The 23664-nt window shown below is 44.3% G+C and overlaps 1 protein-coding gene across 1 annotated transcript in view; it reads right to left on the reverse strand.

The window, feature by feature from the left end:
* LOC132502799 (transmembrane protein 132B) overlaps positions 1 to 23664 on the reverse strand; it is a 374167-nt gene that overhangs the window by 174071 nt on the left and 176432 nt on the right. Inside the window, exon 3 of the mRNA XM_060118978.1 lies at positions 9770 to 9916. Within this exon, the coding sequence (XP_059974961.1) occupies positions 9770 to 9916 (147 nt within the window). The remainder of the gene's footprint in view (positions 1 to 9769; positions 9917 to 23664) is intronic.

Below are 23664 nucleotides of genomic sequence, written 5' to 3' on the forward strand. Positions count from 1 at the left end.
AGCTTTCCTTTAAAAGCTCTTGCCCCCTGATCGGCGATGGGGAGATCATTTGGGGGATGCTAGCCTGCCATCTTCCCGGGGTCACCAACTTCCTGAATAAAGCATTTTTCTTTTTCCACCACCCCTTGTCTCTCAAACATTGAATTTTTGAGAGACGATGGGCAGCCAAACCTGAGTTCAGTTCCGGCTCAGGCTTGTAACGAAATGACTCTAGATACAAAACACAGACAGACTCACAGACCCAGAACAAACTTCTGGTTACCAAAGGGGAAAGGGGGAGGGATAAATTAGGAGTTCGGGATTAACAGATGCAAACTACTATACATAAAATAGATAAGCAACAAAGATTTACTGTACAGCACAGGGAATTATATTCAATATCTTGTAATAACCTATAAAGGAAAATAATCTGAATACACACACACACACACACATACACAAATCACTTTGCTGTACACCTGACACTAAAACAATATTGTAATTCAACTATACTTCAATTAAAAAAAAACCCACCCTCAATGGCTTAAGATGACCAAGGTTTAATTCCCACTCACACTACCTGCCTCTGCCAGGCCAGCAGTGGGCACTGCTCTGTGCAGTCACTGGACAAAGACTCTCACTTTAACCAAACTTGAGACTGGCTCCTCTGAGCCCTCCCTCCTCTTGACGGTGGCCATGTCCTTGCCACACCTGTGTAGCCCAATTACAGGAAGAATCTTGCTAAGTCAGTTTAGAGGCATCCCACCCCACCCTGGAGAGCTGATCACCCTCCATATCCAATCAAATTCCTCGTGCCCACGCTTGCTGTCTAATCAGTCCGGCCTGCCCTCAGCAAGAATCTGGTTTGGACAGTCTAGCAAGAATCCCCCTACCCTCACTGTCTCCTTTGGGCAATTTGCCATCTATCGACACCACGCCCACTCTGTTCCTTGGCTGTAAACCTCCAGCTATCTTTACTGTATTGGGAATGGAGCCCAATTCTACCCTGGGGTCTCTCTTCCCCCATTGCAATGGTTTCTGAATAAAATCTCTCTCCACCACTTTAACCAGTGTCTGGCTCTGGTACTCTCTGACACCACTCAGAGGCTGGGCGGATGGGTGGCCTTTTTTTTTTAATATTTATTTATGTATTTATTTGGCTATGCCGGGTCTTAGTTGCTGCATATGGGATCTTTTTTAGTTGCGGCATGCAGGATCTAGTTCCCTGACCAGGGATCAAACCCAAGCCCCCTGCATTGGGAGCGCGGAGTCTTACCCACTGGACCAGCAGGGAAGTGCCTCATGGGTGGGTTTTGTTTGTTTGTTTGTTTGTTTCTTGCGGTACGCGGGCCTCTCACTGTTGTGGCCTCTCCTGTTGCGGAGCACAGGCTCGGGACGCGCAGGCTCTGCAGGATGTGGGATCCTCCCGGACCAGGGCACGAACCGGGGACTCCCAACCACTGCGCCACCAGGGAAGCCCATGGGTGGGTTTTGACAGAGCCTTTCACGCATCCTGCTCGCCCCTACACCATCCCTCCTCCAGGTGGGAGCCCTTGACTTGAAAGAAAATGATGACTGGATTGGACAACACAAAAGCCTACAACATCGCTAAAGTCAGAATACAAAAATAACAAAAGAAACAAACAAACAAAAAACACCAAAGACAACAAGTGGGGAAAAACATTTGCAGTCAAGCATGACAAAAAATTGTTAAACTTCACCAGAAATTAAGTCAATGCAAGCAGACAGCCATATTTCAACTATCAAATTATCTTTTTAAGGCAATGCCCAAAGTTGGCAAAGGAACGGAGAACTGGGCACGCTTACCCAGAGCTGGCAGTGTAAACTGGCAGGAAAATTTCACAAAAGCATCACAAACTTAAAACATAGTCATGTCTTTTGAACCCACCCATTCACTTGTAGCTTGCTCTCCCAAAGACTTATCTACAGGAATATGCAACAGACATTTTATGTTTAAAAAAAAAACAAAAAAAGAATGTTTAAAAGGAGGAAAAAATAAAACATCATACAAATGGCCAGCAGCAATGTTTTAAAGAGGAGAAAACGAAACATGGTAAGTGAATAGAACACACCTCTATAATATCAACAGAATACTATACCACTTTTAAATATTGCATTAAAAATTACAGGTTCATGGAAAGGTCCCATTAATTTGAAATTGTTAGAAAACAATGTTTATGTGTGCATATTTGTAGTTTTGGGGGAGGAAGAATCCACCACTTTCATCAGTTTTTCAAAAGCGTTGATAATTCTTTTTATGGTTAAATATCTAATGACATGAAAAGATGCTGCCATGTATTTATTCTACATTATTACAGAAAACAACAGTTTTCAAAGGTAAACAAATTCTAGTATTGACAAAAATCGTCTTTATGTACATTCACATAATGTGAACAATGAGCATGTGCAGATATACTCATCAAAATGTTAACAATGGCTGCCTATGACTCATACATTGGTTCAGAGATGACTTTTATCTTCTCCATTTTACTCAGTTGTATTCTCTAAATTTTCTACAGCTAAACATCTATTACTTTTGAAGTAAGAAGCTTTCTATTACACTTAGGCTGAAACTAGCCAGCTGCATAAATGCACAAAGTTTCGCACTGGTTAGGAAAAGAGGAGAAATATTTTTTAAATATTTCTTTTCTTTTCTTTTCTTCAGCTGGTCTGGTCCCTTTCGGGGGGAGGGGAAGAGTCCTCTGTTTCCTATAGGTGAATTCTGTTGCCACTTTCTAGAGAGAATTACAAACGAGTCCAGGGCACGATGCGTTTCTATACATCAAATCTTGATTTTGAACTGTTGTGATAGCTGCTACTCAGAGGTCTCCAAGCGCACAGTGGCAAATGCTATTGTAAATCCAAGAATTCCGTGTTCTAAGTCAATTATTTTCCAATCCTAAAATTGTTTAAAAAACAAAGTACCTTTATCTTCTTTATGGTGCTTAAATTCATTAACATTTCATTTATTCCTGTATCCCTGGCTACACATTAAATTTACTAGGGTTTTTTTTTTTTTTTAAACAATGCCTGTGACCCAATTAGGGGTAAGGTCTAAGGAGTGTGTGCTTTTTAGAGACTCCCAGGCTATTGTGATACACATCTAGGATTGAGATGCCTTGATTTATTCATTTGCCAAGTAGTCATTAAGCCCCCGTATTCGTTTCCTAGGGCTGCTTCAACAAATTACCAAAAAAGTAATGGTCTAAAACAATAGAGATTTATTCTCTCACAGTTCTGGAAGGCAGAGCTCCAAAATCAAGGTGTTATCAGGGCCTCCAGGGGATATCCATTCACTGCCTTGCGCAGCCTCTGGTGGCACCAGGCTTCGTTGGTTTGTGGCTGCATCCCTCTCATCTCAGCCTCCATCTTTACGTGGCCTGCTCCTCTGTGTGTCTATCTTTTTTTTTTTTAACATCTTTATTGGAGTATAATTGCTTTACAATGGTGTGTTAGTTTCTGCTTTATAACAAATTGAATCAGCTATACATATACATATGTTCCCATATCTCTTCCCTCTTGCATCTCCCTCCCTCCCACCCTCCCTACCCCACCCCTCTAGGTGGTCACAAAGCACCGAGCTGATCTTCCTGTGCTACGCGGCTGCTTCCCACTAGCTATCTATTTTACGTTTGGTCGTGTATATATGTCCATGCCACTCTCTCACTTTGTCCCAGCTTACCCTTCCCCCTCCCCCTCCCCATATCCTCAAGCCCATTCTCCAGTAGGTCTATGTCTTTATTCTCCTCTTGCCCCTAGGTTCTTCATGACCTTTTTTTTTTCTTAGATTCCATATATATGTGTTAGCATACGGTATTTGTTTTTCTCTTTCTGACTTACTTCACTCTGTATGACAGACTCTAGGTCCATCCACCTCACTACAAATAACTCAGTTTTGTTTCTTTTTATGGCTGAGTAATATTCCATTGTATATATGTGCCACATCTTCTTTATCCATTCATCTGTCGATGGACACTTAGGTTGCTTCCATGTCCTGGCTATTGTAAATACAGCTGCAATGAACATATCTTATACGGACACGTCATTGGATTGAGGGCCTGCCCAGATAATCCAGAATGATCACCTCTTCTCAAGATTCTGAGTTACCTCTGTAAAGACCCTTTTTCCAAACAGGGTCACATTCACAAGTTCCAGGGATTCGGATGTGGACACATCCTTTGAGGGGCCACCCTTCAACTCACTACAGCATCTATTTCCACATGCTAGATGGTCTGCTAGTGCTGTGGACACTGCTTTTTACTGAGTTTTCAGTCCACTTAAGGCAAGAGAGCTGAAAGATGGGGTGGGGGGTAAGGAGAGTGCACAGCAGGGGCATCTCCTCGTGCCTCACAAAGAGCCCAGTGTCGTGGACAAGAGCGTGGACCCGAAAGGCAGAGTGCTTTGGCTACTTACTGGTTCTGAGACCTGGGGGAATCACTGAAACTGTGCCTCAATTTACACATCTGTTGAATGGGAATGATAATAGTTATCTCCCTCCTAGGGCTCTAAGATTTCTGACCTTTAAAAGTGTGTTTTCCCACAAAGACTTACAATGGTGTCAGGCACTGAATGATTTGGTTTTTCAAGAAGTTTTTCAAATAAATAAGAAACACAATCACACAAAACCGCCCTCAGAGACATACTACAACATTTCCACGTGTTCTGTCTTTTATGTCTCAATAAAACGTTTTACAGAAGGAAAGTAACCACCCTGAACTGAGTCTGGTGGGAAAAATCTACTTACACGGCTTAGAAACAGAGGCAACTGTTACCATCACTGACCTGTCCTCCCCCTCCCCCTCCCCCCTCCCCCTCCCCCTTCTCCTTCTTCTTCTCTAACTTGAATAAGACCCCTTAAGCACAATAAAAGATTGAGCCTGGTTCGTGTTTCACGGATCCATAAAATGACACACGACTTGGTGACTTTTCCTCTATTACCACTGCTTGTTCCTTAAGGTTCAGCTGCTAAATCTCACAAAAAGCAACGAGTTAGTCACGTTAGTTGAAAGGGTGATCCCTTCTTCTGCTCAACCCGTTATAATCACTTCTGGATTAGAGCAGGCCGAGAAAAACTCCTGAAACAGTGAATCCAGATGTTCAAACATGGTAACACTTCACAGTCAACATTTAACTTTGATGTCGATTTCACCTTCAACTGGGCTACAGTCATGTGGGGTGTGTCTATTTCTTTCAAGAACTTTTCACAGAAAAATCTCAAAAATCGATGAACAAAAAGTTTGTTTTTACCATGCTTTTCATTATATACGACAAATGTAAATTTAGGGTTTGGCTTTTCTATCCTATGGAGAAGCACAGACTCCCGTTTCTATGGTGCAGCCCGGAGCTTCTCTCTGCCTCTGTACCAACTTTCAGGTGAGAATGAGCTCTGCATTGTGGTTTCTGACCACACAGAGTGGCACCTTATTTTCTCAGAGGTTTGGGTCCCAACGGCCAGACAGAAATCACTGAAGAAACAACCTCATCTCAACTAGCTGGCTGCACGTGGTTTCCCACACCAAGAGTCCATCATCCGGCTTTCATTTCTCTTGGTTTCATTTTATCTGTTCTGAACACTTTCAAATTGGCTTATTTTTCTAATCCGTTCTCGTTTTGTTGGGCAATGCAACTCATTATCTTGTGGTTTCCATCTTTTTTTTTAAGATTTAATTTTATTTATTTTTGGCTGAGTAGGGTCTTCGTTGCTGCGCGCGGGCTTTCTCTAGTTTCAGCGAGTGGGGGCTACTCTTCTTTGCAGTGCACGGGCTTCTCATTGTGGTGGCTTCACTTGTTGCGGAGCACAGGCTCTAGAGCGCAGGCTCAGTAGTTGTGGCACATGGGCTCAGTAGTTGTGGTGCACGGGCTTAGTTGCTCTGTGGCACGTAGGATCTTCCCGGACCAGGGCTCGAGCCGGTGTCCCCTGCATTGGCAGGTGGATTCTTAACCACTGCGCCACCAGGGAAGTCCCTTGTGGTTTCCATCTTTATTACTCACATTTCCTCACAATGAGTGTTCATTAAAATATTTTGAATTAAGACTTTTCTGCCTTCCTAACCGAGCCCATTGAGTCTTCCCATACTGACACATTTTTAATTCTTATCACAGAACTTCAGGCAGTTGGTACATTATATTCTATTAAAAACCCTATTCCGCCCAAGGTTGTCACAATTCAGAGATAACAGCTTTCCGCGGGATGTTTTGTTAGGGATATATTCACAGATTCACTTTGTTAGCCTGACAAATACAGTCCATGAGCTGGTATTTCACACCTCATTTGATCTCACAATTCAACAACAACAAAAAAAGTATAAAAAGAAGCAATTATTTACTTAGATTCTGGAAGCGATTTTAGAGGGATATTAGATAAGCATAAATTGTCATGCCAGCAACAATCCCTGTCCTTCTAACAGCCCAGGGAAGGGCAAAAATGGAAAGTGAAGTCAGAGAAGAAGACGATGCTGCAATGTCTGATACTTATGTAACTCTGGTTATGTAACTACTTTTTTTTCTCTTGTAACTTTTTTAATCTCTTCTAAAGAGAATGCAAAATTGATTCTCTCAGAACCAAAAGCGAAAACCACAGCCTGTGTTTTCCCTTCAATTTAAAACATCACCACTCCACCAGCCAGTATTTCAACCAAGCCAACTTCCCCTGTGCAGACCATGGAGACGGCCGTTAGAGAGCCACACAGTGACTTCTGAGGGTGTAAGTCCAGGCATCCCACTGGGGCTCCTCCAGCCCAACAAGAGGGTCAGCAGGACTGTCGTAACTTCCTGGCCACCTCTTGTTTCTGCCCTCCCATTTTCCCCCCAGAACCCTCTCCCGTACTCTAAGCCCAAGTCATTAAGGTGGGTCCACTCATCCCCTACTTTTTTTTTTTTTTTTTTTGCGGTACGCAGGCCTCTCACTGTTGTGGCCTCTCCCATTGCGGAGCACAGGCTCTGGACGCGCAGGCTCAGCGGCCATGGCTCACGGGCCCAGCCGCTCCGCGGCATGTGGGATCTTCCCGGACCGGGGCATGAACCTGTGTCCCCTGCATCGGCAGGCGGACTCTCAACCACTGCGCCACCAGGGAAGACCCACCCATCCCCTACTTTTACAGCTGGCTACAGAGATTGGTTCAGAGTGAGTACAAGATCCGTGTTACTCCAGGCAGATCCGGTGATGAGCAGCCCCAGGACTTGCGCTGGATGTGATGGAGCAGAACAGCGTTCTCCCTGAAGTGACCAAGCCAGTAGGATTGATGCTGGGAAGACCTGCTGGAGATGAGGCCAACCCAGAGGAAAGACGAAGAGACAGGTTGCTAAGACTGCTGCATCCAGACACTTCTGGCACCCGTCCCCCCTGAATTTCTCCACGTGCACAAGCAGTCGAGGAGCCCTTGCTGCTTGGGCTTCAATCGTGTGGCACCTAAGGGCATCGGTCAGACAAAGTCCACCGGATAAACACCCCAGCAGCCAAGAGGAAGTCTTCCAGTGGAGTCAAAACAGAGATCAAAGCACAACCCTGGACGCATCCCACCTTTAAGAAGCGTGGCAAATACTGCGAGCTGACCACCCTTCTCCCTGACATCAAAGACTATCTCTCAGTACAAAGCCTGAAAATAATACCAGATATTCAACTTTCCAGACTACCCTGCTTCTTGAGCAAAGGCATGGAACTACTGATGAGATCTTAGACTTCCAGGGAAAGTCTTCTTTCCAGCTGGAAAGGTCTTCTTCCCTGGCCAAAAGAGAAGCCCCCCTCCCTTCTAGTCTTTGTATACAACTAGATAAGTTTGTGATGCCTGGAACTGCTGCAGCCACCTTGCAGCTGTGAGGAAACAAGCTGGAGGATGACAGCCAGTGAATCGGGCATGATACAGTAGGAAGACGGACTGCACCTGGGTGACACAATGGTGCTGCTGGATTAACCAACCACGGAGCCACCCACCTCCAAGCTTCTTGTCACATGAGATGACAAAATCCTATTGTTGCAGCCACTTTTAGGTGAGAATTCTAGTACCTGCAACTGAGCAAATATAAAAATCCTAGACTCTTTCCAGGTATCGACAGCTCAGGATAGGGGAGTGTTCAGACGGCAGATTCAGATTTCCAGGGAAACCATGGGTCACATGAGGCTGCAGACTAAAAGCTCTGTCAAGGGATGTAGAGGACGATGACCGGAATGCTGAGTTGGGAGTGAGAGGAACCCAGATCACCTGATCAATATTCCTAACCAGAGGCTTTTGATCACTCAACCTGAGTCACTCTTTCCCTTTAAAAGAGCTCTTCAAAATCAGGCAGAACAGAGTTCTAGCTGAGGTTGGCTGAGGTCACCCAAGCAGAGACAGCCCTCAGCCTAGAAATCCATTAGAAAAGGCAAAAGCTCCATGCAATCTCTCCATTTCTCATGCTCCCACCCACCCACCCACCAGCTCTCTCATTCATTCACCCAGTGCCCCTTTGGTGTCCAACATCATGGACCTCAAAGGGTTTAAAAACAAGAAAAGAGGGACTTCCCTAGTGGTCCAGTGGTTAAGATTCCCGCCCTTCCATTGCAGGGGGTGCAGGTTTAATCCCTGGTCGGGGAACTAAGATCCTGCATGCTGCGCGGTGTGGCAAAAAAAGAAGAAAAAAAAAAAAGAAAGACAGAAACGAAAAAAAAGAGAACATGTTATGACACTAGAAGATGATAAGTGAAAGATCTAAACAGGGCTCTTTGCCAGCCTGAGGAGTTAGGGGTCTCATCCTGGCTGAAGCGGGAGCCATTGGTGGTTTTAAAGCCAGGGGAACTGCATGGCCAGCCTTGCTCAGTCAAAAGGGAAGAGAAGAGAGGCCAAGAGACTGTAGAAAAGACTGTGGCAACAGGGCTAAGAGCTCGTTCCGCCTGGTGGGAGCCCAGATGCAAGATTTTTTAGCAACAGCCTCCTTCTGCTTCCCAGGCAAGCTCAGCCCCGTAAAACCCAAGGCTGCTATCGGAGCTAGAGAAGACCTGCCAGCAGCGCCAAGTTCCCCAACTTCACATCCCGAGCCCATATGCTAACACCCAAGTAGGACAGCTGCAAAACGACTACTTTTAAGCGCTGAGAGACCATTACTTGACAGCTAGAGGCGCCCTCGGTTCACTCCTAAAAATGTACATTTCCCCCTTGCCTCTTAAATCATTTCTATTTTCCCCACTTCATTCTTCAGCTCTACACTGCCAACAATAACAGTAACAATAATAAAATGTTTAAATAATGGTTATCAAACCCTGCACTGGGACAAATAGGAGTTCAGGTCATTTTTGAGATTGCCAACCTAATTAGGTCACTGATGTACAAAGAGCATAAAGGATAAAGCCCTCATCCTGCAGCACATCCGATAATACATTCAGAAGCTGTAGGACGGAGCTGAGCTGATGAATTCAAAGGAACACGTCTCCCATGAAAGGCAGAGGCACCTAGAAAAATGGTACAGATGAACCGGTTTGCAGGGCAGAAATAGAGACACAGAGGTAGAGAACAAACGTATGGACACCAAGCGGGGGAAAGTGGAGGTGGGGGAGGGTGGTGGTGGGATGAACTGGGAGATTGGGATTGACACGTATACACGAATATGTATACAGTGGATAACGAATAAGCACCTGCTGTATCAAAAAATAAATAAAATAAAAATTTTTTTAAAAGGGCACAAAAAAATAAAAATGCAGAGGCACCGCTTTATTTATACACTCATTATTTTCCTATCAGCGTTTGCAACCATCCCCAACCCACCACTGCCGAGGCGCCTTGAGCATCTCAGCGCTTACCTGCTCTGTATGTCCGGGTGGTGACCCACGCAGGTGAGGGTGGCTGCTGTCTGAACACGGTCATTGTCAATTTCCTCCTGGACCGCCCACTGGTCTTCGCTGCTGACTCTCACTGCGGTTATTTTCACACCTGCTGCTGCCTTAATTCTGTGGGGTAGAAAAAAAAAATATATATATATATATATATGACCATTTTAGTTCAAAACAGGGAGCAAAAATAGGGAGTTAGCACAGCTCTCCCCTTTCCTCTGGGACGTGTAGGGAAGCGTGGCCATAATGCCTTTCCTTTGAAAACTAAGTGTCCTGTTACTTTTACAAGGGCCCCAAAGTAGGAGCCCCAGCATTTTGCCATGTCTGTTAATTTTCTGTCTGATCGGTGTGTTGGGAACCAGATCGCTCTCTGTTTCAGGGGTCCCGTGGGACGGAGACGAGACAGATGTGTCTGGTAGGTGTGGATGGAATCTGGGGCCCGGTTCTTCCCCTGGGGATGGGGAAGGGTCCCCATGAGGTGGGAGGGTCTGAGAGGCTGCAGGGGCTATGCCAGCCCAGGAGATGGCACCATCCAGGGCACCAAGGGGGATGCGGGCAGCACCCATCACACTGTGAAGAGGAAACAGTGGGACCACGCGGTCCTCAGAGGAGCAGAAGAAATACAGCGTTCAGGCAGGCTAAAGTGGCCAAGTACTGCCTGGTGCGATGTTTGCAGAACTCAATTCCCCAAGGAAGAATCCAAGGCCCCAGCTGCTTCAGCCATCGAGCAAAGGCCAAAGAGAGTTCCCAGCCTGGATTGTCTGCCATTTCTTCCCTGCTCCTAAAACTATCTTCATGTTGCTACTAACCAGAATACCTCTCCTCTGTGACCACAGGGATTGCAAGGCAGCATCCAAGTTCTCTGACAATGGCCTTAGGACTTGCCCAGATGCTGTGGACTTGTCTGGAGAACAATCAGGAGGAAGACAGGGTCATGGAAAGCCAAGCTGCTTGCTGTGTTTAACTAAATGTAAGTAATATGAAAAGGGTGTCACTGGACTTCCAGGTGCATGAACTAATGCTGCAGAGGGTCAGCGCCTGCTTGGCTGTGAAGGTACCTGAACCCCCTCTGCTTCCCAGAGGCCTGTGGACTAACAAGAAATGCCCAGTGAGGCTCTGGGCATCCTTTTCCAGAGAGAAGGCAAAAGGAATGCCACGATGCAAAAAAATGGTATGTGTGCAGGAGTTACAGGAGCATCAGCAAAGACAGATCCATCAAGACAGACATTCCACTGCCACCAAGAACTGAGAAGCAAATATTCCCTCCAAGAGATTTATTAATCAAATCCACACATAACAGCAAGGTCTAAGATGCAATTTAAAACATATGAATGAAGGTGAAAGGATACAATGGGAGGATATATCCACAAATCATATCTCTGATAAGGGTCTAGTATCCAGCATATATAAAGAGCTCTTGCAACTCAACAACAAAAAAGACAAATAACTCAATCTGAAAATAGATGTTTCTTCAAAGAACATATACGTGGCCAATAAGAACATGAAAAGATGCTCAGCATCATTAGTCAACAGGGAAATGCAAATCAAAACCATGAGATACCACATCACACCCACGAGGATGGCTATCATCAAAAAAAGGGAAAATAATAAATGTTGACAAGGATGTGGAGAAATTGGAACCCCTGTATACTGCTGGTAGGAATGTAAGATGGTGCAGCTACTGCGGAAAACAGCTTTGCAGATGTTCAGAAAGTTAAACACAGAATTACTATATGACTCAGTAATTCTACTCTTGCATATAGACCCAAACGAATTGAAAACAGATACTCAAGCAAACCCTTGTACATGCATCTCATGATGGCACTGTTCACAACAGCCAAAAGGCAGAAACAACCCAAATGCCCATCACATGATGAAAGGATAAACAAAATGTGATATATACGTATCGTGGAATACTATTCAGCCACAAAAAGGAATGAAGTGCTGATACATGTTACAACGTGGATGAACCTCAAAAACATCATTCCAAGTGAAAGAAGCCAGACACAAAAGGCCATGTATTGTATGGTTCCATTTACATAAAATATCCAGAACAGGTACATCCACAGAGATAGAAAGCAGATTAGTGGTTTCCAGGGGCTGGGAGGAGCAGAACGAGGAGTAGCTGCTTAGCTAACAGGTATGGGGCTTCCTTTTGGGGTCATAAAAATGTCTTGGAACTAGATAGAGGTGGTGTCTGCACAACACTGTGTACTAAACACCAGTGAATTATTCACTTAGAAATGGTACATTTTATGTTATGTGAAATTTGCTTCAATTAAAAAAGAAAGAAAAGAAGAAAAAACAGGTGAATGGACCCTCCCAGGAGCGACTGAAACTTTAAAAAAGGATTTATCAAAATCCAAAAAGGACCCAAAGAAGGGAATCCCTAAAGTCAGAATTTCAAGCAGCAGGAGAGAATGTTCTGGACTCAAGGGTTGTCCTAAAGCCCCTGATTTTGCTGCCTACCATAAGGAACCCCGGGTGGAATTAGGGGACTCAAATACTTGCATATCTAATTAAATTTTTTAAAGTTTCTGCTTCCTGTATTCCCTTCTTATAGGACCTTACACAGATGTTAAGACATACACCTGCTCGCTCTTGCATTTGGCATTCCTGACCCCTTCCAGAGATTCAGGCGCCATTCCTTGTCCCAACTGGATGGTTTTTCCTGTTGAATTCTGGTGACTACATATGCTAACTCCTCAAAGCTTCCTTTCTTGCCATCACAAAGTTCCGGGAATTAATTTATGCAAGCCATGAATAGAGGCGTCCCATTGTGTCCCTGTTTCCAGCCATTCCATCTTGCTGCCAAAGGGGCAACTGGAGAGAATGTTCCAGAATGCATGTCTCCATAAGCAGAGTCCCCCCACTGTCAAGAGCACCTCCTCATTTCTACCAGTACTTGCCACTTTAATGGCTTATCACATTCTTCCACATACACGGATCACAGAGCAATTTGACCAAGCAGCCCCATGGTCAGGATGATTACTATTGTTCCCAATGTCCTGATGATCAAACTGTGACCCTCACACCCCCAGAAGGAGCGGCGAGCTGGAGGTCACAGAGCTAGACAGTGACAGAGCCAGGATTAGAAACCAGATCCCCTGACTCCAAAACCTGCCCCCCTTCCCTCCTACTCTGCCCCATGCAGAGACTTCCCTGCAGAGGATACAAAATTAACACACAGAAATCTCTTGCATTCCTATACGCTAATGATGAAAAATCTGAAAGTGAAATTAAGAAAACACTCCCATTTACCACTGCAACTAAAAGAATAAAATATCTAGGAATAAACCTACCTAAGGAGACAAAACACCTGTATGCAGAAAATTATAAGACATCGATGAAAGAAATTAAAGATGATACAAATAGATGGAGAGATATATCATGTTCTTGGATTGGAAAAATCAACATTGTGAAAATGACTCTACTACCCAAAGCAATCTACAGATTCAATGCAATCCCTATCAAACTACCAATGGCATTTTTCACAGAACTAGAACAAAAAAATTCACAATTTGTATGGAAACACAAAAGGCCCCGAATAGCCAAAGCAATCTTGAGAAAGAAAAACAGAGCTGGAGGAATCAGGCTCCCTGACTTCAGACTATACTACAAAACTACAGTAATCAAGACAGTATGGTACTGGCACAAAAACAGAAATATAGATCAGTGGAACAGGATAGAAAGCCCAGAGATAAACCCATGCACATATGGTCATCTTATCTTTGATAAAGGAGGCAAGAATATACAGTGGGGAAAAGACAGCCTCTTCAATAGTGGTGCTGGGAAAACTGGACAGCTACATGTAAAAGAATGAAATTAGAACACTCCCTAACACCATACACAAAAATAAACTCAAAATGGATTAAAGACCTAAATGTAAGGCCAGACACTATCAAACTCTTAGAGGAAAACATAGAACACTCTATGACATAAATCACAGCAAGAGCCTTTTTGACCCACCTCCTAGAGAAATGGAAATAAAAACAAAAAGGAACAAATGGGACCTAATGAAACTTAAAAGCTTTTGCACAGCAAAGGAAACCATAAACAAGACAAAAAGACAACCCTCAGAATGGAAGAAAATATTTGCAAATGAAGCAACTGACAAAGGATTAATCTCCAAAATTTACAAGCAGCTCATGCAGCTCAATATCAAAACAACAAACAACCCAATCCAAAACTGGGCAGAAGACCTAAATAGACATTTCTCCAAAGAAGATACACAGATGGGCAACAAACACATGAAAGAATGCTCAACATCATTAATCATTAGAGAAATGCAAATCAAAACTACAATGAGATAACATCTCACACCGGTCAGAATGGCCATCATCAAAAAATCTACAAACAATAAACGCTGGAGAGGGTGTGGAGAAAAGGGAACCCTCTTGCACTGTTGGTGGGAATGTAAATTGATACAGCCACTATAGAGAACAGTATGGAGGTTCCTTAAAAAACTAAAAATAGAACTACCATACGACCCAGCAATCCCACTACTGGGCATATACCCTGAGAAAACCATAATTCAAAAAGAGTCATGTACCAAAATGTTCATTGCAGCTCTGTTTACAATAGCCAGGACATGGAAGCAACCTAAGTGTCCATCGACAGATGAATGGATAAAGAAGATGTGGCACATATATACAATGGAATATTACTCAGCCATAAAAAGAAACGAAATTGAGTTATTTGTAGTGAGGTGGATGGACCTAGAGTCTCTCATACAGAGTGAAGTAAGTCAGAAAGAGAAAAACAAATACCGTATGCTAACACATATATATGGAATCTAAGAAAAAAATGTCATGAAGAACCTAGGGGTAAGATGGGAATAAAGACACAGACCTACTAGAGAATGGACTTGAGGACACGGGGAGGGGGAAGTGTAAGCTGGGACAAAGTAAGAGAGTGGCATGGACATATATACACTACCAAAGGTAAAACAGATAGCTAGTGGGAAGCAGCCGCATAGCACAGGGAGATCAGCTCGGTGCTCTGTGACCACCTAGAGGGATGGGATAGGGAGGGTGGGAGGGAGACGCAAGAGGGAGGAGATATGGGTATGTATGTATATGTATGGCTGATTCACTTTATTATACAGCAGAAAGTAACACACCATTGTAAAGCAATTATACTCCAATAAAGATAAAGAAAGAAAAGAAAGAAAGAAAAGAAAGAAAGAAAAAGAAAGAAAAAGAAAGAAAGAAAGAAAGCAGTGTGTGCGTGTCAATCCCAAACTCCCTAACTATCTCTTCCCCAAAAGAAATACATTCTAATTATTTTTGCCTTGGTGGTTATGAAGCACCAGGCATTCCTACCCGCCTAGGAGAGCTGGATGCTTCTAAGGATGAAGGTCAGGGAGGTGGTGGAGTTAGTGATGATGACAATGAACTAACTGTGAGAGTTTGGATACCAATCACTGAACATCTGTGACTCAGTTTCCTCATCTACAAAATGTGTGTAATAATAATATCTATCTATAGTGTAGTTTGTATGAAGATTAAGTGAATCACTGCATATAAAGTGCTTAGAAGAACACCTGGGACAAAGAAACTGATCAGTGTTAGCTATTATGATTTTTCTCACCATGAACTACTGCAGACTCTCCAGAGATCATACACTCAGGCATCAAGCCCCCTCCCTGTGAGATGTCCTTTGAAACTGCTCTAAGTCTCCACGCGGGACCCCAGCCACCTCCTCTCTAGATATGATTTCCCTGATCTTACTCCTTTTCCGTGGCAGGAAATTCCTCTCATATCCCAAGACGGAGCAAACCGTCCATTTGCCGTAGTAAATCCTTTTATTTTTTTTTCCATAAAGGTTACTCTACACTTGAACCCTCGACACTTTGGGTTCAAAGGACATCAGTGTGCACCTGACAAAGTCTCAGACATTTTCTGTGATTGTAGTTGACCAAAGAAATAATCCAATTCCGGTTCATGTCTAGTGTACTTCAACGTCCAGAAGTGGGACCAGCTTTAGAAGTGGCTCACCACAAAGGTTCAAATGATGTCCCCACTTCCCTAGGCACCTGACTCTGTTCAGGTCTCACATATGTGGGTTTTGTGCACCGATAGGCTCTCTTCTTGTGGTCACAGTGTGGCTGCCAACAGCTCTTGATCTCACCTCCTCATCCGCAAGGGAAAAGCAAGACTCTCTCTCCTAGAACAAACTCCTGGAACCAGGTTTTCATTGGTTGATTTTGACTGAGTCCTCAACCTTGGACCTATCACTGTGGCCTAGGTGGGGTGAAAGGACAATGCTTATTGGTTTGCCCAGACAACGATCATCCTGCACTAAGAGTGAAATGAATCCCATCTGAACCACGTGGGAGGGGTTAGCAGGGAGTGGCTCCCAAAAGGAAATTCAAGTTACAACAGAAGAAATGGATGGTAGGAATCAAAACCACAAGCCTGAAGCCAAATTACTGAGGTTCTGCCTCCCTCCTACATACAAGTTATAAAATTGTTCCAGAATCTCAGTTCTTAGTCCAAATCCTTCCCAATTTTAGATTCTATTTGTTGGAAAAATCTAAGCCCAGAAAAATCCATGCCTTGAATATTCATTAAGTTTGTTTTAGAGAAATATTTTTAGGCTTGGTGATATTCTTAACTCTTGTTATTTAAAAACTACAATAATCTAAACCTTGTGACAGCGATTAATGGTCTCAGCACTGTAACGAGCTTGAGGGATTTAAAGGCTGAGCAAGGGAAAGATATGACCACTAGGTGGCAGTGGCACGCAACAAGCTTTACCTCGGCAACAATCTGACAAGTTTGTGTGATGCCTAAGTCCCTCATAGCCTAAGACCTTCCAAATGACATGGCATGAGGGCCACTAGCCAGAAGGGGAAGAAGGCAAGGAACCCCAGGGAGAAGAGGATCAGAGAGGGCGCTTACAAGTCACTAGGCAGCACTGTGGGAAGCCTCCAGGTCAAACAGCTCCAAAGGGCAACTGCAGCTTGAGGTCTTACAGCTACAAGGTCTATGGCTAACAGACATTGGGAACAGTTTTGCAGGGTAGGCAGAGCAGGCTCTAAATGGCTAAAACAGGCTTATTTAGGGTATATTTAAAACAATTAGATGTGTAAAAAATTGAGTTTGGCTCTTGAGCTAACAGGTCCCAGTCTGCTATGAAGAAATAACACAGGGGCCAACCTATAGGGACCATCTCTGGCTCATTTATATAACAACTACTTCCTGACATTCACAGAAAAAAACTTATATTCATACTTCGATAGGGTCTTCATTATACAACTATTTGTTATCTGTATTCTTGAAGTTAAGGGATTACATAGAGGAGAATGCATTGGCAAACTAAGAAACTATCAATATTTGTTGATGAACTGAGCCTTAAGGAAATCAGTCCCCACTCTTACTTGACCCTTGGTTGACCGTGACACCTACCGCAGCCCTGCTGCAGCATCTCTGCCTTTGGTAAGGGTGGGCTGTCAGGCTCTGCTGATCGTCAGCTATACATACAACGCAAATGCAATGCACATCTACTGCAGAGAGAAACCGCCGAATCTTGTAGCATTGGAGGATTGACAAATGCCAGCAAAGCTACAGAGAAAGAGGATCCACCAGAGATCCACCAACCACCCCTCAAGACATATCTACTGACAGTTCACAAGTGAAGGAGGGAAAATCAACAAGAAAAGATAAGTGCTTCAAAAGAGAGCAGTCTGAGTAGCAAGGCAGAGTGAAGCTCCTGGGGAAACTGGGGAAGCCCTGAAATACTTCCGCTAAGTGGATCCTTTTTGTGACCCTGTTGGCAATCTCAAGTGTGAAATGAAAAATGCAGTACTGTGCAGTTATATAAAATTGGAGGAAAATAACAACAAAAAATTGTCAACGGGCAATGCATGCTTTGTTCCGAGCGGCACAGAAAGGGAGTTACTGAGCCTGAATTTTGTTTACTGTAAGATAAAACAAACTTGTTTGTGTATCTTTCTTTCATTTCTCAAGGAAGAAGAGAAATCCCAGTCGCATTTCCTTTTTCTCAAGATTTTCTACATGATTTTACGTTCCCATTTACAGTGGATTAATTTTCATTGGCCAAATATTCTCAAAGCAAAACTTCCCATAACTAACCTGTAGCTTTAAATGACAATGGTCTAAAAAATGCATATTTTATGGTGTGAAATACGCTAACATTCTGTACTGGCCGGGCGCTGGCTTCCTAGTGGTTCCTAACACAGCACGTGTCTTCCTGTCCTTAAACCTTTGTTCTGGCTGCTCCCTCTGCTTGGAAAGGTCTCCCCTGACACCCACAGGACTCACTCCCTCATCTCCTTCAGGTTTGGGCAAATGTCATCTCTGAGCTTTTTCCAGACCACCCAATCGGAAAAAAAAAAGCCCTATTTAATACTCCCCAACTTTGCTTCCCTTGTTTATTCTCTGTATTCCCCCACTGGATGGAAGCGCCAGGAGAGTGGGGAAGGTTTTTTGTGGGTTTTTTTTTAATGTTTTGTTTCCCGCATTATCCATGGTTCTGAGAGCCCCGCCTGGGAAACTGGAGGTGCTTAATAAATGGTGGTAGAATGAAAGGTCTCTATCTAAGGTGTCATCTGTCTCTGGGTGCTCCATAAATATCAGACTGAGGGCTGAAGATGTCCAGTAAGGGACAAAAGCTACCATGGTCACAGGAGGGAGGCATTGGAACCCTATGGACCAGAGGTTCTAGGGCTTTTAAGCACATCGGACTCACCTAGTTACAGGTATCTGCACCCCACCTCCAAAGACTGTGATCCAGCAAGTCTGGGACGGAACCCAACTGTGCTATGTTTTTAAACAGGCTGCCATTCGGATGCAGGTGGTGCCCAGAACATTCTTTGGATAAGAGTGCTTGGGAAACATTTCAGACAATCACATTCTGTCAAGGAGAATAATGCCAGGGAACATCTGGTGTTCGAATCACTTTCTGAGATAAGCCCAGCCCTGGGCGCTGGAGCACTTTCAGGATGTGTAAAGATACTTTGAATTTGGATTCCCCGGCAAACCACTTTCTCTGTGATACATTAACCACAGACAGAGATGTGCGCCTCTCCCACTAGGCACCTGGAGGGTGGCAAAGGCAGGCTCTGCTGAGAGCTCATTTCAGACCACGATTTAAACTTGGAAAGACGACAGAGCAGGAGAGAGTCAAGGCGAGGAGGCCACCATGCCCATGACCACAGAGCAGGTAGGGCTCCCTCTGGTCCAGGTGGCTGAACCTGGATGCTGAGGACAGATATTTTTGGTCTCAGTCAGAAAGAGAACAGGAGCCAGCTTGAAGGACAGACAGACAACCAGTGCTGGAAAATCACATCCAACAAAGCAGACTGTTGGAGGGCGTGGATTTCAGCCCGGGGAACAGGGACATGCAAAGTGGGACCTTTATGCAAGTGAGAACGTTCCCAAAGTAACACATGCTGATTCCCATGGGGCTATCTCCCCCTCTTGTCTCACTTTTTAATTTAATCTTTCACCCAAGAAAATTAAAAATTAAGCCAACTATACGTATAGCTTTTGACAAATCGGAAATTTGACAAATCACTCCCTTCTTCACACTTCCTAAGGCACTAAGATAAGCACATCCAAAACCCTGCCTTGGCCCCAGACATCCAAAACCAGCAAAAAAAAAGACTGGATCCAGCCTAGAGCGTGTCTTACTTAGCCACTTATTTGTTTCTGGTCCATACCCTGTGTGGCAGACAAACTCTGGGGTGGTCCACGATGACCCCTGACTCCAGATGACCATACCTTTGTTGAATCCTTTCCCCTTGAGTGTGGGGAGAGAGAAAATCTCTCTCCCGGGTGTCTTTGAAGAAGTAAGCAGCCTTGTTGGGACACCCATGTGACAAGGAGCCTGGGCAGCCTCTAGCAGCTGAGGGCCAACAGCCAATAAAAACCCAGGCCCCTTGGTCCTACAATAGCAAGGAAATACACTCTGCCACCAACGCCAGTTCGTATGGAAGCCGATTCTTCCCCAGTCGAGACTCACATGAGAATGCTGGCATTTAAAGGATTAGCGGGACTTCCCTAGCGGTCCAGTGGTTATGACTTTGCCTTCCAATGCAGGGGGTGTAGGTTCGAGCCCTGGTCGGGGAGCTAAGGTCCCACATGCCTCGGGGCCATAAAACAGAATTCAATAAAGACTTTAAAAATGGTCCACATCAAAAAAAACCTTTTAAAAATTTAATAAGTAAAGGATTAGGGCCAGGGATGCTAATTGCCCTGCTGTGAATGGAACAGTCCTGCCCCACTCCAGATGCCAAGAGTGGCCCCACTAAGAAACACTGTAGACATCTGACTTTTCAGCCTCTGTAGAGATAATATCCCCACCACCGCCTGCCCCCAACACCAATGCCTGGGATACTTTCCCTGGCAAACTGGACCCCAGGCTGAGCTGCAGACACTCCCTAACTGCCCTGCCCCTGTCCCCATGTGAAGCACATGCTTATTTTTCAGTGTCAGTGGACCGAAGCGGAAGCAGCTCCCCTACAAATCCTGGATGTGCTGCGTCACAGCCATGAAGCCAACATGTGCCACAGTTTCAAGACCATGATGGTGGTACCATCAGGAATACAGTCCGTTCATCCACTTTACTTCTTTGCAAAGCCCCAAGTGCTGGCCCCCACCATGAAAACCAGTCCACCTTCAGGTCACATGTAAACGTCTGACACAACAAAACACAGAAAGCTTTACCCTCTGATTCCCAACCACTGTCTCTGATCATCATGTCCCACAGAGTGAAGTTAAAGACAATGTGAGCCTCTCTGATAGCAGAGCTGTTCAATACATTCACACAAGACAGAGAAACACACACACACACACACACACACACACACACCCATGAGCGACCCACGCGGCAGGAGCAGGGAGGTTGATAATTTCTCAGGGCCCGATTAATGGCTAGTGGTGATCCAGTTAGCAAGGTAATATTGTTTTATGGGAACCTAGGATTAGTAAATGTACAGCCATTAAGAACCAGAAATGAAAGGGATTTTGGAAAGCAGATACAGTCAGCCTCAGGGCTTTGGAATTCAAATGTGACTGAGAAGTATTTGATTTAATTTAAGGTCTACACACTGCATATCTACCACATGTCAGGCATTAACCACCTACTATGTGCAGGAGAAATAGACAGTCCTACAAAACAGACAGACAGAATAGTGAAGTTAAGGCCACATTTCTGACTTAAAACTTGGACTCTAAGAAAGAAAGAAAAAAGGACACAAGAGAACACACCTGGACTCCTGCTGTGTGACCTTGGAAAAGTCATTTAGCCTCTTTGTGTCTCAGTTTCCTTATCTGTAAAATGGGACTATTAATAATAGTACTACTGCACAGTGTCATTGCAAGGATTAAATGGAGACGGTATATACAAAATGCTTAGAATGGAGCCTGGCATAGAGCAACTATGCAGCATTCACTATGCTGGTGGTGGTGACAGGAATGCCCTAGTGGTGACCCCATCCCAGCTCTAAATGCTGACATTTCAAAGAACCATCCCTTGGTGTTAAAATGCTCCAGAGACAGACTGAGAAGTGCAGAAAAGCTGTCATGAGAGTTATCCAACAAGTTCCCAGCCCTGGTCATCTGATCCACAGAAGACCAGGTGGACAAGTAGAGTCCACCCAGCATCCATCCTCCTCTTCTGATGCAGCTCCTACCTAGACTTCCCTTGGGAGCGACTTATGCTCAGTCCAGGTACGTCAGGCTAGGCTGACTCCACCCTTGGCTTCAGGAGTTGGTATGTGTAGCCATTCAAAGCATTGCGTCCTTCTGGACAGTGATTGGTTCAGGGAGGAAGCATGTGACTCAACCAAACCAATCAGCATATCCCATCCCCTGAATTGATCGGCCCAGAAATAGACATGTCACCCAGAATTTTTCAGGGAGAGTTGAGCCCAGCTCTCTTTTCACTAAGCAATAAGTGTTGCAAGAGCCCACCACCTGCCTGAGAATGAAACCAGCAGGGGAAAGCAAAGGTAAGAGGTGGGAAGAGATGGCTTTCCGGTTACACTGTATAAGCACTTGGATCCAGCCAGACTTGAGGTTGTCTTTCAGTTACATGAGCCAGTAAATTCCCTTCAAGCCACTTTGAGTTGGGTTTCTTCTATTTGCATTTGGAAGTGCACTGACAAAAACAGCCAGGTTCTGACATTTCTACCAGAGTAGCAAATAAAATCCTCCCAAAGTTCACAGAGATACACATGTAAAGTTACCACCTGTGATGCAAGGACCGGAGAACAGATGGTGAAAGGATGTTCAATATTTCCAAGTCCTTGTGAGCACAGAGAGCAAATATTAAATAAAGTGAATCTACAGAAACAATCAGAGATCCTCTCCCTTTGTGATATCCATCCCAAATATTAATAAACAAAGCTAAGGTATAAAAATTCAATTCATAACTCAAAAATAACCTGACCTTTTATGGAATTAAACTCATTTTCTGTCAAACCTATTTTTTTAAGAATGTTTACTGACATAAATTTTCGAATGCCTAGTAAAGAATCGTTAGCTCATAGTAATTTAAAGCATTCTGTGAGTCACTATGAATTTTTTTCCTCTCCAACCTGGACACAAGCAAGGGATCACCCTGCTACATTGGATATTTCCTCTCCATGAAAACTTGTCAGTAATTTTCAGTAACTTAGTATTTACAGCTCCTGAGAAATAAATTCCCTCTCTCTTCCTCTCTCTCTCTCTCCCTCACACACACACAAATCCATTTTCCCAACTTCATCTACCTTCTAGAGTATAATGATCCACAAAGTTATTTTTACAACACAGAACTTTCTAAGTCCCAAATGTATAGCTAAATGAACACTTGAAATCACCTCTTAGCAGTCTCAAAGGAAAATCAAACTCAACACATCCAAAACTGAACTCACGATCAACTCAGCCAAAAATAAAAACAAAAACCACCTTACTTCTCTTGTCCTCTTTGAGAAAAGACCACTCTCTTAGTTCAGGATGCTATAACCTGCCATATAGCAACTAAGCCACAGACTGGGTGGCTTAAACGACTGAAATTTGTTTCTTGCAGTTCTGGAGTCTAGGAAGCCCAAGATCAAGGTGCTGGAGATTCAGTTCCTGAGAGCCCTCTTCCTGGTTTGCAGACAGCTACCTTCCAGCTGTGTCCTCACGTGGCAGGGAGCAGAGGGGGGAAGAAAGCTCTCTCGTGTCTCTTCTTATAAGGGCACTAATCTCATCATGAGAGCCCCACCCTCATGAACTAAGTATCTCCCAAAGGTCTCAGCTCCAAATACCATCGCACTGGGGCTTGGGATTTTCACAGATCAATGCAGGGTGGGGAGGCAGGGGGACACAAACGTTCAGTCCAGGGCAACCACCATCCACCAAATCACTGAAACCAGAAACACGGGCGTCAACCTTGACAGCCTCCTTTCTGTAACTACCTCCCATATCCAGCCCATCAGCAAGTCCCCTGTCATCGTCCTGTGTGTGTCACTGCTGTAAGCACCCTGCAACCACTGCTACAAGCCACAGAGCAATCAGGGTGAGCTGCTCCAAATCCTGAGCCATCAAAATTCCAAGCTTAAAACTCTTCACTGGTTACCACCTTTGTTAGAAAAAGTCTGAAATCCCACAAGATCCTGCATGATCTGGACCATGATTAAGAGATCACAAAATTGACCAGTAGAGGCAGTGGCTAATAGCGTAGTGGCTGTAAGCACAGACTCTGGAACCAGACTGCCTGGATTCAAATCCTGGCTCTAGCATTTATCTACTCTGCGATCTACTCAACCTCTCTGAGCCCCAGTCTCTTCATCTGTAAAATGGAAGCACAGAAGCCATCTCACAGATGTCATATGAGTATTGAATTTTAAGAACTTAGCAGGTGCAATT

Source organism: Mesoplodon densirostris, chromosome 15 (assembly GCF_025265405.1).
Source record: "Mesoplodon densirostris isolate mMesDen1 chromosome 15, mMesDen1 primary haplotype, whole genome shotgun sequence".
NCBI lineage: Eukaryota > Metazoa > Chordata > Mammalia > Artiodactyla > Ziphiidae > Mesoplodon > Mesoplodon densirostris.